The 14,920-nt window shown below is 39.0% G+C and overlaps 1 protein-coding gene across 1 annotated transcript in view; it reads left to right on the forward strand.

The window, feature by feature from the left end:
• The window catches only part of EPB41L4A (erythrocyte membrane protein band 4.1 like 4A), a 126,012-nt gene that overhangs the window by 43,325 nt on the left and 67,767 nt on the right, over positions 1-14,920 (forward strand). Inside the window, exon 2 of the mRNA XM_058827262.1 lies at positions 11,686-11,790. Coding sequence (XP_058683245.1) covers positions 11,686-11,790 — 105 coding nt within the window. The remainder of the gene's footprint in view (positions 1-11,685; positions 11,791-14,920) is intronic.

A 14,920-nucleotide genomic window follows, 5' to 3' on the forward strand; every position in this document is an offset into this window, starting at 1 on the left:
TTAAAATAATTCCTTTAAAACATGATCGTTTGAGGTTCATCTAATGCTCTGTGACAGGGTACAGCTGTAACAGAACTGGAGATTCCCTGCTGGAGACTCTTGACAATACACCAGTGGATTCCCTTCAGTCTTGGGATTTAAGCAGAAGAGTTTTTACAATCAGCCTTCAGTTTCATAGTTTATTTTGCTTTTATTGCAGTTATCAATTTTTTGCTCCAATTATTCGGAGGTAGCTGGGTGCTGTTTGGGTCCAAAGAAAGGTGATTAAGCTCATCAGTCCAGTAGCTCCACTGCGAGCAAATTTTAGGCTGAAGGCTTAAAATCTTATTTCAAACATTAATCTAAAATTCTCTGCCTTAAAAGTCAATAATGAGTTTCACATTTACTTAAATCTGAGTGAGTTATTTTCACGTCACCAGTGAAAAATCTAAACAGATTTTTGTTGTCTTCTGGTAATAATCAACTCCTTTTTTTCCTAATGTGAAATATGTTTGTGATTTCATGTCTATAGTCAGCAAGCTGTTTTAAAAACTGTTTCCATTCTTGCTTGAGATGTGTAAGTGGACTTATAGAGTATAACAGATAGGAAAGGGTGGTATGCCTGGGGCATTTCATTAACTAACCTCTTGAGTCTGATGATGGAGATGCTGCAAGGATGCCTTTTTTCAGTGGAGTCACAATATTGAGACTGTGAGCATTAAGGGGTTAACTGCTTACATCTCTGCAACTTTTGTTAATGCACAGACATATTTGTTAGTTTTGTACTAAATATAAAGAAAGAAGGATCTGGTTCTGAAAAATTCTGTGTGCCTTGTTTGTGTACAGATCTTTATGCTATGCTTATCACTAATCTGCCTATCAGCTGGCAATAAAGAAATTAATCTAGATTTGCACATGTATATAATTGTTTTATATTCTCCTTCATGGAGATGTATTGTAGAGATGCTAATTAAGGTGAGGTTGTTTTATTTTTTTTTTTTTTTGTTTGTTTGTTTGTTCTTCTCATTGTATGGAATATTCTTTTTAACTTATATAGGTAAGCTGCCACCATGTACAAAAATACAACTCTCAAATATATAAGTATATGGCATACATATCATATTATACCATGTATAAGATGTTCAGTTTCTTGAATGTTCCATATCAAAGAATAAAAACCTTCTGCAGGAATAGCTTTCAAATCAAGGTATAGCAGTTAATTGGTTTGTGGCCTCATGTTAAAAACATCTTTCCCCAACAAACTTGTCTCAAAATAAAGAGATTGTGGCAATCTTATTGATGACTACGTAAACATGCAGGTTTGTGCAGTTTTCCCATATCATATAAAGGCACTTCAAAATATACTACCCATTTTAGGGATCCAGTGAAGACTAAGCAGTGATAAAGCAGTGACTTTGCCTGAATGGCTGTAATTAACATCAAGTCACTACTTGAGAGGTTTAATTACTAAAAGGGAAAAAAAGAATGGAGGTCACAGGAAAAGAATATCTCACTAAAATATGCCACAGTTTCCCTTAGAACCACACAGAATATTTTGTGCATTACCTTTTTATAGGGAGATAGATGTGTTATCACTACAGTTCCTTACCCAAGAATTTGTTCAGAATAATGCTGGCCTTTTAATGAAGTCTCTGAGGAAATAGGTGTAAATTCAGTGTGAGAAGCTTGTAGGACTTTCCTGATGGGAAGATGCAAGGGAGAGGTTTGTTAGCCCTACTGGAGTTGGTTGTTATCTTTGTAGGTTTTCTACTCACCAGATTTCAAACTTTACAGTGAATTATTTCACAAAGTTTTGTTAAAATCAGTGCAGCTATTTCCAAGAGTAAAACAAGGAAAAAACGGCTGTCAAATAAAAAGAAAATGAGGGAACTTCTTTCTGAGAAACTCTTGGAGCAAAGACTACAGTTGCTGTCAGCATGGTCACCATGCCAGAAATACGTTGTTCTCAGGGCTTTTTTAAGATACGCCTAAAATAAGCCCATTTAAGATGCTGAAATCTCTCTCTGAGGAGAGATTTCCTCAGACTTTATCAGTGAAGTCCTGTTAGAATGCTGTCTCACACTGGTCCTATCAGGTCCCGTGTTTCTGATGCTTGAGTCTGGGCACCAAAACCGAAAACAATTTTCTTGCATTTGGAGCCGTCAAATGTGTCTCTGCTTTTACCTGTCCCACAACACGGGAGTATGGAGAAATTTCCTGTCTTGATTCACCTGGGAACAAGGGCAAAGTCGGCAGGGGAGAATGAAGAAACAGATTGGAGGGGGTCAGAGTAGTGGAGGGAGGACTGAGTGCAGTTCACAGAAGACGCAGGATGTCTGGCTGGGGGAAGCAGCAGTGTCTGTGACAAGGGGGTGTGAGCATGGAGGATGCTGTCAGTGCTCTGTGGAATGAGGCAGCGTGTGGGAAAGGGCAGGGAGCTGGGAAGTGGCTCGGGAAAGCACACAAAAGCCCCTAGGTTACGCCATGGGTAGATCTAATTAAGGAGCAGAGCAGTGGCAGGCAGGGATGAGCAGTGATGCCAGGCAGGAGACAGCGATAGTCCTGTGTGAGCTGCGGGGGGAGGGGAAACCACTGCTGGTGACACGGCCACACACGCACAAAAGAGTGAATTAATGGTTTGCAGCTTCTGTCCATGCCTTAAATTTAAATTACGTGTGTTGCTATTTCAGCTTAACACTTGCGTTCTGTGTTTATTTATGTGCAGGTGTATCATTCTACAAGAGAATAAAAAAATAAAAATAAAAAAAAAAAAGCTGGTTTGGATTCTGTTGTATCTGAATATGCAGGGCTGGAATCTGCAGCGATTCGGGAATTGATTGGCAGCTGAATGAGGCACTCTGACTGAGAGTGTGGGTGTGAGGGGCCAGGCAGCACTAGCAGAGGGTTACAAGAGCTGGGAGCTGTGATGGATACCTCCTTTTCATGCCCCTCTGCAGCCGCGGCTCCGTGAGTGTCCTTCCTTTCCCATGCAGGGGCTTTTATGTTGGTTTTGTTTTGTTGGGTTTTTTCTTTTTCCCAGTCAAGCCCGTTGAAGTTGAATGCAGCCCAGCACCAGTAAAATGGTAATATGAGCCCATGCAGTGTGTGGCACAGGATAGCATCTCTTCAGGACAGACAGAAATTCTAGAAGGCGAAGGAGAGAATGCAGGTGTATAGAGTTCCCCATTAGCAGCCATTATGGCCTGCTAATGGGTAACTTATTCTTGTCCTGGTGCAAACATGTTGACTGCTCTTTTTGTGTGTGTGTTTGTTAATGAGAATATCTGGAAAACTATTTTTAGAACAAAAATACTTACAGTGTAGCCTCCATTGCTCTCATAAGAAATGTCTATTAAACAAAAAATTAAGGCGTTTTTAAAAATGTCAATCTTCAATTTTTTTAAAAATATGAAACTCGAGAGTTTTATTATGAGAAATATAAATGAGAATTAAAGTTTCCAGTAGAATGAAATCAGTTTTCTGGGAAGCACCGTGGCAATGAAATTATCAAAGATGCATAGAAACTGTATGTACATTTTCCAGGATAATATACGTATTCCTTTACCTTCTTTCTGTCTGTCACCACTGCAGAAGTAAGTAACTTGGTGGTGTCAGTCCAAATGAGAAATCATCAAACTGGAAATAAAACTTTCAAATATTAAAAATTATCAGGTGTTTGGGAAAAGCTTTTTGGGATGTGAGCAGCTCTCTGGTGGGGTAGGACTCCCTGGGGTTTGTCGTGGAAGAGGAAAGTTCCAAAGATCTGGGTGCTTTGAGAGGCTTGTTGAATGGAGCGAGATACTATTTTTGTTTTGTACTTCTCCCTCTCTTTCTTCCCTGACTCACCCATGCCAGAGAAAAGGTGTCTCTGTCCTTCCAAGAATTACATCCTCTTTGTCTTTTCCATTAGTTTTGAATCTGAGAAGGTTCCACTGTTTTTCTTGTAACTTTTTCTCTTGTAATATTTCTTGACTGATCACGACACAGTTCAATTAATGGAATCAGATGATAAAAACATGCCAGCACTGTTGCTTTGGAAGAAGGAGAATATAAGAAATTATTAAAAAAAAAATAACTGAGCTTGGTAGAGGTTTCTAAGCTGTGAATTGACTTGAAGATTTAAGCCTCTATGTGCTGTATGTTGTAGCCCTTACTCTTGAACATGGGGATTTAGAAAGAAAGGGTTTAAAAAAAAAAAGAGAATTTACTTGGGAATTACCATCAAAAATTGCTGACGTCGTGAGCAGAGCATTAACAAGACTTTGAGAAATAGAGACTAAAGGAGGGGGAAGAAAAATGGGGGGATGACACAGGTAAAAGTCAGAGAGCAGCAGAAATAATTATCCTAAGAATAGAGGCAACTTGAAGGCAAAGAGGTTAGCAAGGCTGTGAGCAGGTGGTAAGCAGGGCACCAAATTTGGGCTTTGTTGAGGGAGAGAAAGCATGAGAAGGACGTTTGTTTTGTGTTATGTGCTCCCCATGGGTAGGGAGATGAAATCCATGACTCAAGATCCAGATGCTCATCAGACAAAACATTTATGTACATGTATGAGCTCATTTATGTACTCAATTGGAAATTCCCGGGCTTAGTTAATTGGTTGGCATCTCTTTCTGCCCAGATCTCTGGCCAGTGATGTACTTCCTGCTAATCTGAAATAGGTATGATTGGGGGTCCCCTGTAATTTATCTGGGGACATTTTCAGACATGAACTAGGCTAGCTGAGTTAGATTTGTGTTGTGGTCAGATTTACCTTTCCAGTCCAGGCCAGCTGTACTGTGACAATACTGTGACAGCTTTTTTGCTCAGTCTAATGGAGCTCTGTATAAAAAAGCTTCTGCGGGTATGCTCAGCTCTGACAGTACAGCTATTAATTCTGAATGAAAAAATAGCAAAATAAAGGATTGGCAAGATGTACACTGACCTTTTCTCCTTCCCATTCTTCTTGCTCCTAAAAAACTTCCCAAACTAACACCAAAAACCTTCTAACCATTCTGCCAGCTAATAGTTTGAGCTAACTTCTTGTAACAAGAATATAACTTTCTTACTTCTTTAACAGCTGAAGTTATAGTAAAATCCCTGAGCAGTTTGACAGAGTGTCTAGTCTTTAATTTTTAACATTTCTCTTTCTGAAAGCCTTTTAGAGTTCAGCTCCTTACTGACACTCTCCCTTGTCAGTCTTGCACTTAAAGCGGTTAAGCAAAGCAAGTGACATATTTAAATTTTAAGTGTCTGTGCTCTGAAACTGCTGTGCATAATCAGTTTAATATGCTCCATCAAAATGCATGCAACAACTAATTTAAAATAGGTGTTTAAGTGGATGACCATAGGAAAAGAAAATAGGATGAGGCTTTGGTACCTCAAATGCCTCCCTTTGGCACAAAGGCAGAAATCACAAATAGGAGGAATAGAACCAAACATACTAGAATAGGACTAGAATAACTGATACAAATAAGATTATACCTATACATTTATTCCTCAATTGATATTTTTTATGTGCATTGACAGAACAAACATGATAAATATTGCCATAATAAAACATAAGAAGTAAAGGGAGACGAAAGAAAAAAGAAATAAGGCAAAATGACTGAAAAGGGGACAAAATGCAAATCAAGAATACCAAAATAAGCAGCAGCAAAACCAGAGTTTTAAAATTGCAACAAGTTTATATGAGAAAGGTTTTAAGAAATACTTCAGTGACTGGAAAAAAAAATGCAGAAACCATGTAATGAAAATCATCTAGAAAACAGGGGATGCCTACTTTATTTAGAATGAATGTGCTGAGAGTAAGTACAGCATCCTTTCTCTGCCAAGGTAACACTTCCACCAACTGCTCTACTATGGAGCTGCTCACTTCCCCGAGTAAAGGGCCCTTACCTGACAAGAAGGTACACCACGTCACACAGCTGTGAGTGAAAAGCAGTTTCAAAAAGTAAAAAAAAAAAAAAAATAAAAATAGTAACCTACATCTTCACCGTTCCCAATGAATGGTTGTATCTCTATTTTTATATTTCATTATTATTGTCATAGTTCCTTTCTTAGATGTAGAATTATTCAAAGTATATGAGAATGATGGAAATGTTCATTGGTATTCAGTTCTTCAGAAAAGCTCTTTTCTGTGAGAACCTGAAATGCATTATTGTTGGTAGCTTAATTCAGCTGTCATATGGTGAATGTAGATGCTAATGAACTGGATAATGTTAATATCAGGGGATAGATTAGTGAATAGATTTTAAAATACACTTTATATGTCTAGAATTCCCATAAACAGAACCAGCTGCTGCCATTTTGTAAAATATCATTCATTGCAGAGGAGAGATCAATTTTAAAGCATTAGTAAATGTTTAGTTAAGTTTCCAAAATTTAGTAGTCTTCCCATTACTTATTTGCTTTGTCTACTTGTCTTTTGTTTTCTTCATTGGGCTTTGCTGCCTGCTTGGAGCATTCCTTTTAATGTGTGTGCAGGTCTAAATTGCATTGCTATACCAGGTATATAAATACATAAATATAAATATAAATATACTTGCTTACATCTTCTCCTCAATAAGGACATCACTGAAGTGAAGAAATTTCCCATAAGCCAAACATTTTTAAAGTATCATTTCTTTAACATTTTTTCTTCTGTGTTTCAGAGTCAAGTAAATTAATTTACATCTATTTGTGACTCTGCCTCAAAGTGTACTGCAGCCAGTAGTTACAGGGGAGGATGCTTAACTGGCTGAAGCCCATGCTCCTAGGAATGTAGCCCTCTTTCAAGGAGTTTGCCCCTGAGCAGATAAATTTGTGACAGATACAATAATTGCAAACCCAGAAAAACATGGTGCATCTTCAGATTGTTTTTCTAGATTAGTGATTTCTGACTGGAATGCAATGGATTGACCATAGTGAAAGCTAAACTGGTATACAAGTATCTCAATATACAGTACTGAGAATTCAGTGTCATCTGTTACATCCAGGCAGGTCAGACACTGTGTCAAGTTCTTGGGAACAGTGATAGGGAGTGCCTGTGTCCATAAATCCAAGGAGTTCTCAAACAGAAACATCTGAAAACTTGTTGGCATGTCTGCTGCCAGTGAAATACAGGCAGACAGGCAGGGATGGATTAGTACATTTTGCATGGTTCATTTTAATGGTGTATACTTAGGGCAGCCTGTGATGTTTCATTTGTATTTGTTAAATTCTCAGTTTCTGAAAGTATTTACTTCTGTTATGTGATTGTGCTGGGGAATGCCTTGCACGTATAAAGGAACACTAATGTAAATTCTTCTCTGTTTGGACATGCATTCTGGAAATTAAGATTAAACTGTTTTGTCTGGGTGAATATTTGTAAATGTTAAACATTTTTAATTTAAACACTTTTCTCTGCTTGAACATGTGGTATGCAAATTGAAGCCTGGGTGGCACACCGCCTTGGGGAAAAGGGGTCCTTAGTCTTCACTGTTTAAAACCAAGAATTTGATTTCAGAGCTTTATGCCTTGCTGCTTTGTCAGGGGAAGGGTATGGAAAACTGCAGTGGTATCTAGTCTTTTCTGAGCTTGAGGTAAGGAGGAAGAATAGGCCAGAAAGAAAAGTGAGAAAATGCTGTTTGTAGACACCTATTTCTACTCTGTGTCTGCTCACTCTCACACGTGTTTATGTGCTGTCTTTGTGCTTAATTCTGATCTCTCCTTAGTAACCTTTACCTAGGGCAAATACTGCAATTTGGTCTCCAAGTGTGCTGCATAAGGGAGGATTCTCTGATGGGCATCTCAAAAGGCAAAGGTTATGTTTAACCTAAGTTCTAAGCCCTCTTTCTGAGCAAAGGCTCATGGATTCTTCTGCAGCTTCCTTAGCTTTTTTCGGGTTGTAAGAGGTAGAGTGTGTGGATTGCATTGTTTTCAGGAGAAAAGCATCATAATGTCTGCTTGGTCTAAAAGAGACAATGCTTTACTCTACCTTAATAACAAGAGGCTTCACTACCTATAGCACTTTTCCTTCAATAGAGGGACTAGGATCCTGCTGGGGCAGAGATTTTGTCTTTAAATTCAGTTAATGTCAGTAAGAATTCTCATGTAGCCTCCACTGCTCTGTACAACATGAGAGAGAAGATTAAAAAAATACGCAACAAGAAAAACTTCACTGGAGCTAAAAAGCAGTGAGCTGTGTGAAAGATAGGAATTTCTGGTGTCTAAATATAAAGTAAAATGAATATGTTGAAACACAGTACTGTATGTACTGCTTTTAAAAGAATAATTTCAATTTGATTAAGAGAACTACAGTTAAATCAGCCGTCTCCTGAATGTTCTGGCTGTCATTTTCTTCAGCCAGTATAAACCTGCCTTTCTGGTTTACGAAGCCACAGTGCTAACATGTAAAGCAAGATGTTATGACTCATTGAAACAATTCTTTGTTCTCTCTTGAAAGAGTTGCTGATGGTATTTTCAAATGTACTTGGGTTTACCCCTAAGAATGCAAGCCTTTCGCAAGTCTGAGTTTAATGCAAGGCAGATTATGTAATTTTTGCAATGCCATGTGATGTGAATGTAATCCTGTTAATGTCTTTGATAGTTTTGGTTTCCAGCTTTGCTGAATTTTGCTGTAATTTTATCAGGGGAAATAAGCTGGTTTATCTTAGTTAGCAAAACTTTGAGCAAATGAGGTAAAAATGTGTTTCAGGACTGAGAAGTACTTACTAAGAGATTCATCAGCAAAGCTTCTTTCTTGACTCGACTTGAAGATGTAAATTACTTGCATAAAACCCTGAAATCATGTGGCTAAAAATGAGAACTTCAATTGAAAATGAGTCTGCAGTGGTTTCACCAAGGGTCAGTGTTTTACCTGGACAGTACTCACCAGTGCTGGGAAAATGCGAGGTTAAGGAAGGTGAGGTTTGAAGTGTGTGAGGATAGGTCCTGGCACACATCCTGGCTGTTCCCTTGCAAAGCACTTCTTTGTGTTGGGCAGGCCTTGCTGAAAGATGTGAAAGGGACTGGCAAAGAGGGCTGTGGAGACTACAACATGCAGTCTATTTTGATTGAAGGTGACCAAAGCACTGAGCTGCTGCAGAGGTGGAGAGCCCCCAGCCATTGTAAGCTGGATGGGTTTGCTCAACCTTTCCTCATAGCCAGACCACCTGTTTCGGCAGGACCTGCAATTATTGAAGTTTTAATAGAGCTGCATCAAAAGAGAAAAAATTAACAGGCATTTATGTTTTCTCTAAGTAAAAAGCAGTTAAAAAGCCTTTTATCTCTGAAAGGAAAGAGGCTTTAATTTCAAGCAAACCATGTCTGAAATCTGTGTTTCCTGGGGGTAGCGTGCCGGCTTTAGGGTCCTTGGAAGGAAAGCTGTCCCAAAAACTCCATGTGCAGTCATCAACTGAATGAAGCAGACTTCCAGCCAAGAAGGGTAGTTGTATTCTAAACTGGTGCAGAGTGATCTAAGTTGAGCTTCAGTAAGGCTTAAGCTTGATTACTGCCAGGGTTGTGTTCTATTATTGTAAGATGAAATGGGAAATTGACAGCTTCATCTTGGTGGCTCAATCAGTATTTCTCAGTGCTGCTTAGAAAACCAGCTGATACTGTGAATAATGGTGCTGATCAGACAAGGAGTGGAAAGCTCACTGAAAACAAACAGATTTGAACTTCACACAATCATAGAAACTGAGCAAGGCTTGGGTGAGCACCACTCGATGTGTCCTGTGAACCATGGTGCAGGCAACCCTTTTTATACCTTCTGCAAGGGTTTACTGACCCCACTGTGGTTAACGGTGTCAAAAACCATTTACTCTGAGTGGCTGATGGTGGAGATCCTTTAGTCTGAAGTGTTCTCTGAATGTTTAGTGCCCAGCTGGAAGTGTTGCAATAATTTATCTGCATGGGCCAGTCAGGGCTGCTTGTTTATTTTGAACTTTTCTTGTGTCTGTTTCTAAAGATGCTTGTTCAGTCCTAGGTTCCCAAGACATTTTTGTACTGTTTAAATGATGATGGAAATAGCTAACAATGCTGAAGGTAATTTTCCTTATATGACACAGAATCATTCAACATTCCAGTTGGAAGGGGCTCATCAGGATCATCTAGTCCAGTATATGAATGATGAGATAATGATATCCATTTTAGTGGGATGTCTCCTGTGCTTCTTTTGAATGACAACTGATTTAAAAATAAAACTAATATGGACAATTACTACTTCAGTCTTAAACCCCAATTGTCTAGTAACAAAACCTGTATTTTTAGTATTTTCTTAAGGTGTGTTTTATTTTGTTCCATCTTTTTTCTGCACTGCTCCTGGTAGTCACTCTACAGCTTGTCTTGCTTTGTTCTCACAACCTGAGTTCAGCTTCTTGTTGATGAAACTGATGATAAAATCACTGTATTGCTCTGGTTTATCCAACTTGATGAATTGAGATTTAGTGAACTTCTGCCTACCTTAATCATGTTTCCCCCCAGATTTCCCTCTTTTTTGTGGCTGATCATTAAGGCTCACTGTACACATTGAAGGAATATGTAATGGAAGTTGCTTGATGTAAACAAACAGCCTGATGGATTTAGACAAAAGAGAACCTTTCAAGTACATCTGCTTTAAGCAAATATATAGTAAATCTGGTGAATAGCATGGATATGCAATTTCCAGCCTACCAGAGATGTTTACCTTGTCATGGCTTGCTTAGCATGTGAGTGGCCTCCTGAAATTGTTGTATTGCCTCTGCTCATGGGATTAGATATTAATCCTGATCAAATGCACCTGCTGAAAGAAAAAATAGATCTTAACTATTGTGATGTGATTGATCCTACACTAGCAGAACTAAGTTAAAGAACTTTTTAATCAGTATTATTTTAATTTTGAAATTATCTGTTCATAGGTTAGAAAGTGAAATTCCACAAACAATATCTCACAGCTTCTACTTTCTGTTTCTTTTCTCTGTGGTGATTTTACTACATTCTAGTAGTTTATAAAATATGAAGCAGTTAAGCAAAACCTAATTATGATATATGACCATATTTTCATATGGAATTTAGGACAGTAATCATCAAAGGCTCTAATTGATTCGGGGCGGGGGGGATCATTCTGTGTAATTATTCTCCATCTTCCTCGTTTGTTGTTGGCTGCCAGGCAAACCAACAAATACGAGGCATTCAGGTGGAAGTGAGCTTTTTATAGACCATTCTCAACAGCACAATGTTGTTGCAATATTGTCCCCAGCATTGTTTGCATATACTGTTGTACACACTTAATGAAGTGCTATTTATATTCAGGGTGTTGGACTGCTCCCCCTTCTACTATCAAAAATTTTTTTACAAGAAAACAAATAAAACCTAACCTTCTTTACAAAGATTAGTAACAGAGAAGTTAATGATGTACAATTTAGGTCTTAAGGGTAGTTTTGCCTCTTGATCTCCATTGTCAGAGTTTGAGTGACAGGTCTGCACTGGAAGGGTGAATGGGATTTGAAAAATGCTGCGTTCACCAGAACTGTGTGTGGGGGTTTTGTTTGTTTTTCTTTTGGTATTGAGTAACCACTACCTTCCTAACAGTATTTTACAGAGTTATTTCTTAAACATGTAAAATATTTTCATCTGTACTGCTGAAATTTTTGTTAAAAGGCACTGAGAACTGCCCAATTTTTTTTTTTTTTAATAGACAAAGCTGGTTGAATGCATGAATGCCACTGCACATAGCTGACAAAGGCAGAGCATCTTTGTGAATAGACTCTGTAAATTCTTTCCCACAGAAGTCAACGAAAGGGTCGGTTGTCCTGGGCTACGTATTTCACCATTTAAACCTGGTGGAAATAGATTACTTTGGACTGCGTTACTGTGACCGAAGTCATCAAACGGTGAGTAAAAACACAGCAGATTGGATTTGACACGTATAAATTTTACCCTGTTGTGCTGTTTGCCTGTAAAGCATTAGATTGTCATACTTCCCCTAACTTTCACTGTTTCCTGGCTCAGGTTTCCAGTAATAATTTCTTTTGTTTGCAATAAAGTCTTGGAATAGCTGTTAACATCTTAGATAGGAATGGAATCAAATGCTGAATGTTGTTGGAAACTAAATTGAGAAAGTACAAATAGTAAACACTTAACTTAGGAAAGTAGGATTGATATTTTTTCCTCTTTAACACTGTGCCCTGAAGCCAGTGCCTGGTGCTCTGTGCTGCTCAGCCTCACTTGGCCCTGCAGTGCCTGGGAAGCAGCATCCCTGGGTGCATCACAGCCTGCCTCACTTACTGCCACACTGGCTGAACACCTGTTTCAGGGCATGTTGGGCAGTGCCATTTTCACTCTGCCTCAACCATCTCTGTGCCCCTGGGCCCATGGTCTCCAGAGCCTCCTTGACAGGGACTCACCCCACATCTGAGGCTTTTTCTGCTGGGACATTACTGTCCTAAGCAGATAAGGAGATGTTTCAGCTGGGCTGAGATGTTTCAGCCAAAGCAGGCAGTATCTTGGAGCAGCACTGTCTGCCCTGCCAAAGGCTGGTGCAGGATTGCTGCAGGCAGAGGTGAAGAGCAGGGAGTGCCCAGCAACAGGACCCAGTGCTGTATTCACAGGATGGTCTTCATACTACCTTGAAATTATGAAGGGAATAGTGCCTTGCCTATGGTTTGGAAGCCAGTGTTTGTGATGATAACATAGATAATTTTTCACTTGTATATAGAAATAACTTACTGAATTGGCTAAATATTTGCCAGTTTCTTCTGTTAACCAGAAGTTGATAATGTAAAGACTGAATTTAGACCTGTATTAAGCAGAAGATTACTGATAGCTACTGAGAGCTACAGACTGCCCCACTCCCTGTATTTTAACTTCTGTGCCATAGTCCAGAAATTGATGGATTTAGTTTCTTGATAAGCTTCTAACCATTTAATTCCATGAAGATGAAAGCCAGATTCAGCTGTGAACTAAAGGTAGACTATTAAAAACAGTGGTTTTGATTTCCTGAGGAATTTGAGGTGTGAGTGAAGAGCAAGTAGGTATTTTTTGCTCTCAAATTAATTTTCTTTTTTGCTGTGGTTGCAAATAAAATAGAAATGGCTATTCCTGGGAATATTTCCAGAAGCATACACAGGGTATACTTAGTGGTGTATATGAAAATATGAATATAAAAGGGGATTGCACCTCTATTGCGAAAGGGACACATAAAAGCACATTTTAGGGCACATCCTTTTGTTCTGCTTTTTCTCTTATGTCGTGCTCCAGTGGTGCAAATTTAATGATAGCTTTAGGCTTTATCCTCTGGCCAGCCCTGTGTCAGGAAGCCACCGTGATTCTTGATTTTCCCATGGATTAGGAAGGTGTTTATCCCACTTCTGCCATTTGCCTGCTTTTGCACCAGCACTGGCCTTTGTCAGGTGGGTATGGGACCTCAGCTGTGTGCAAGCCCATGAGGTGCTCCTGCCCTGCCATGTAGGTGCTGCCACAGTGACTGGCCATGTGTGTGCTGCTGCCTTTGCACCTGGGCCCTTTTGTGACAAACAATTGTGAAAAGGCCTGCTTATGTTGTTTGTCTGTGCAAAGATAATGAAAAGTTGAAGTTCTTTCACCTGGAAAGTTCATAAATGAGCCAAACAGTGCTACTGTGTGTAGTTTTATGTGTTTTATGATGTGTGGTTTTATGCTGCTAGCTTGCTATTTTTAGTGAAATCTTATAAGCTCTTAAGAATGGTCAGTATAATGGAAAGTTTTCACACAACAAACACCTTGTGTTTTAGCTGTGAGCATATATTTAGTTGCAGGCTGTCTATGGCTAAAACTCTCTGGGCTGTTGTGAGAATTAGTCCTGTAATGGCTGGCAAGAAGCCTAGATCTGAATTTTGGATTGGATATTTTTTGTGTCGACCACAGTAGATTTCCTAAGGGAAGAGGAAAAAAGGTTGCCTTGCTACTAGTTTTAAAATCATGGTCCTGAGTTAGTCTCAGAAGGAGAAAAGTGGTTTTAGGGGTTGGGCTACCTATTAATATATTGCTTGTTGTGGGGAAAGTTTTATTATTTGTACTGTCAGGGTTTTTTTGTCACACTGTATATTTAACTGAATGGTGAATAAAGTAGCAAAGTAGACAAGGCAATATATTTTAAATAACTTAAACCAGTCACAAAAGAAACGTTTTTCTTACTAAGGGTTTGAAAGGGCTTATTTATTTATTTTTCCCATCACTCTTGCATGCCTCAGCACTTCCAGGTGGTCTTTTAAGGGCCGTGTTGGTAAGCTACCTCTTATGTGGGTGGTATCATAATTATTTTAGTACTGCTAGGAGGGCTCTAATGAGTGAACAAGGTTTCACTGTGCTATGTAGTGTATATGAATGTGTAGCATTAAAATGTTCTCTTCCTGAACAGCCAGGAAATTAATTAGCCTGTGAGAAGCGCTGGATGCAGCAAACAGATTGACAGAACTGGGTAGCACTGGTAGGGACATGAGCAGTAGGACAAAGCATAAATTGGATGACCCTGTCTCTAGGGTGGTAATTTGGTCACATTACACAGATTTTGCTTTACTGACATTGCAGCTTTCCCCAAACTCTCCACAGGAAAAGGACAGTATTCAAATGGAAGAATCAAGCTCTGGAAGATTACAAGTTGTTGTCAGAGTAGCATTATTTACATCTACTTAGTGCTCTGAGCAAGGCAGGTCTCCAAAGGAGCAACAAAATTAATCTTCTGATAATTAGTTAAAATACAAGATTCAATAATCAATTAAAAATTCCATGATATAAAACCACACCCCAGTGAACAGATGAGTTCAGCTAATGCAGTGTGTTGTCAGGAGTGCTTCCTAATCTCTCCCTTGGTGCCTCTGTTGACAAACTACATGGTGCTTCTTCTCATGTGGTCTTTGAGTACCTTTCTTTGTGGTACAAATTCTTTAAAAGAAAGACCAATTTTCTTTGAGTGCCCCCAAATCCCTTACTGTTCTTCCTCATGTAACCTTCACCTGAGCCTTTTGCATTACTGCAGGGAGTGCT

The sequence above is a fragment of the Poecile atricapillus genome, chromosome Z (assembly GCF_030490865.1).
Source record: "Poecile atricapillus isolate bPoeAtr1 chromosome Z, bPoeAtr1.hap1, whole genome shotgun sequence".
NCBI classification, from domain to species: Eukaryota; Metazoa; Chordata; class Aves; order Passeriformes; family Paridae; genus Poecile; species Poecile atricapillus.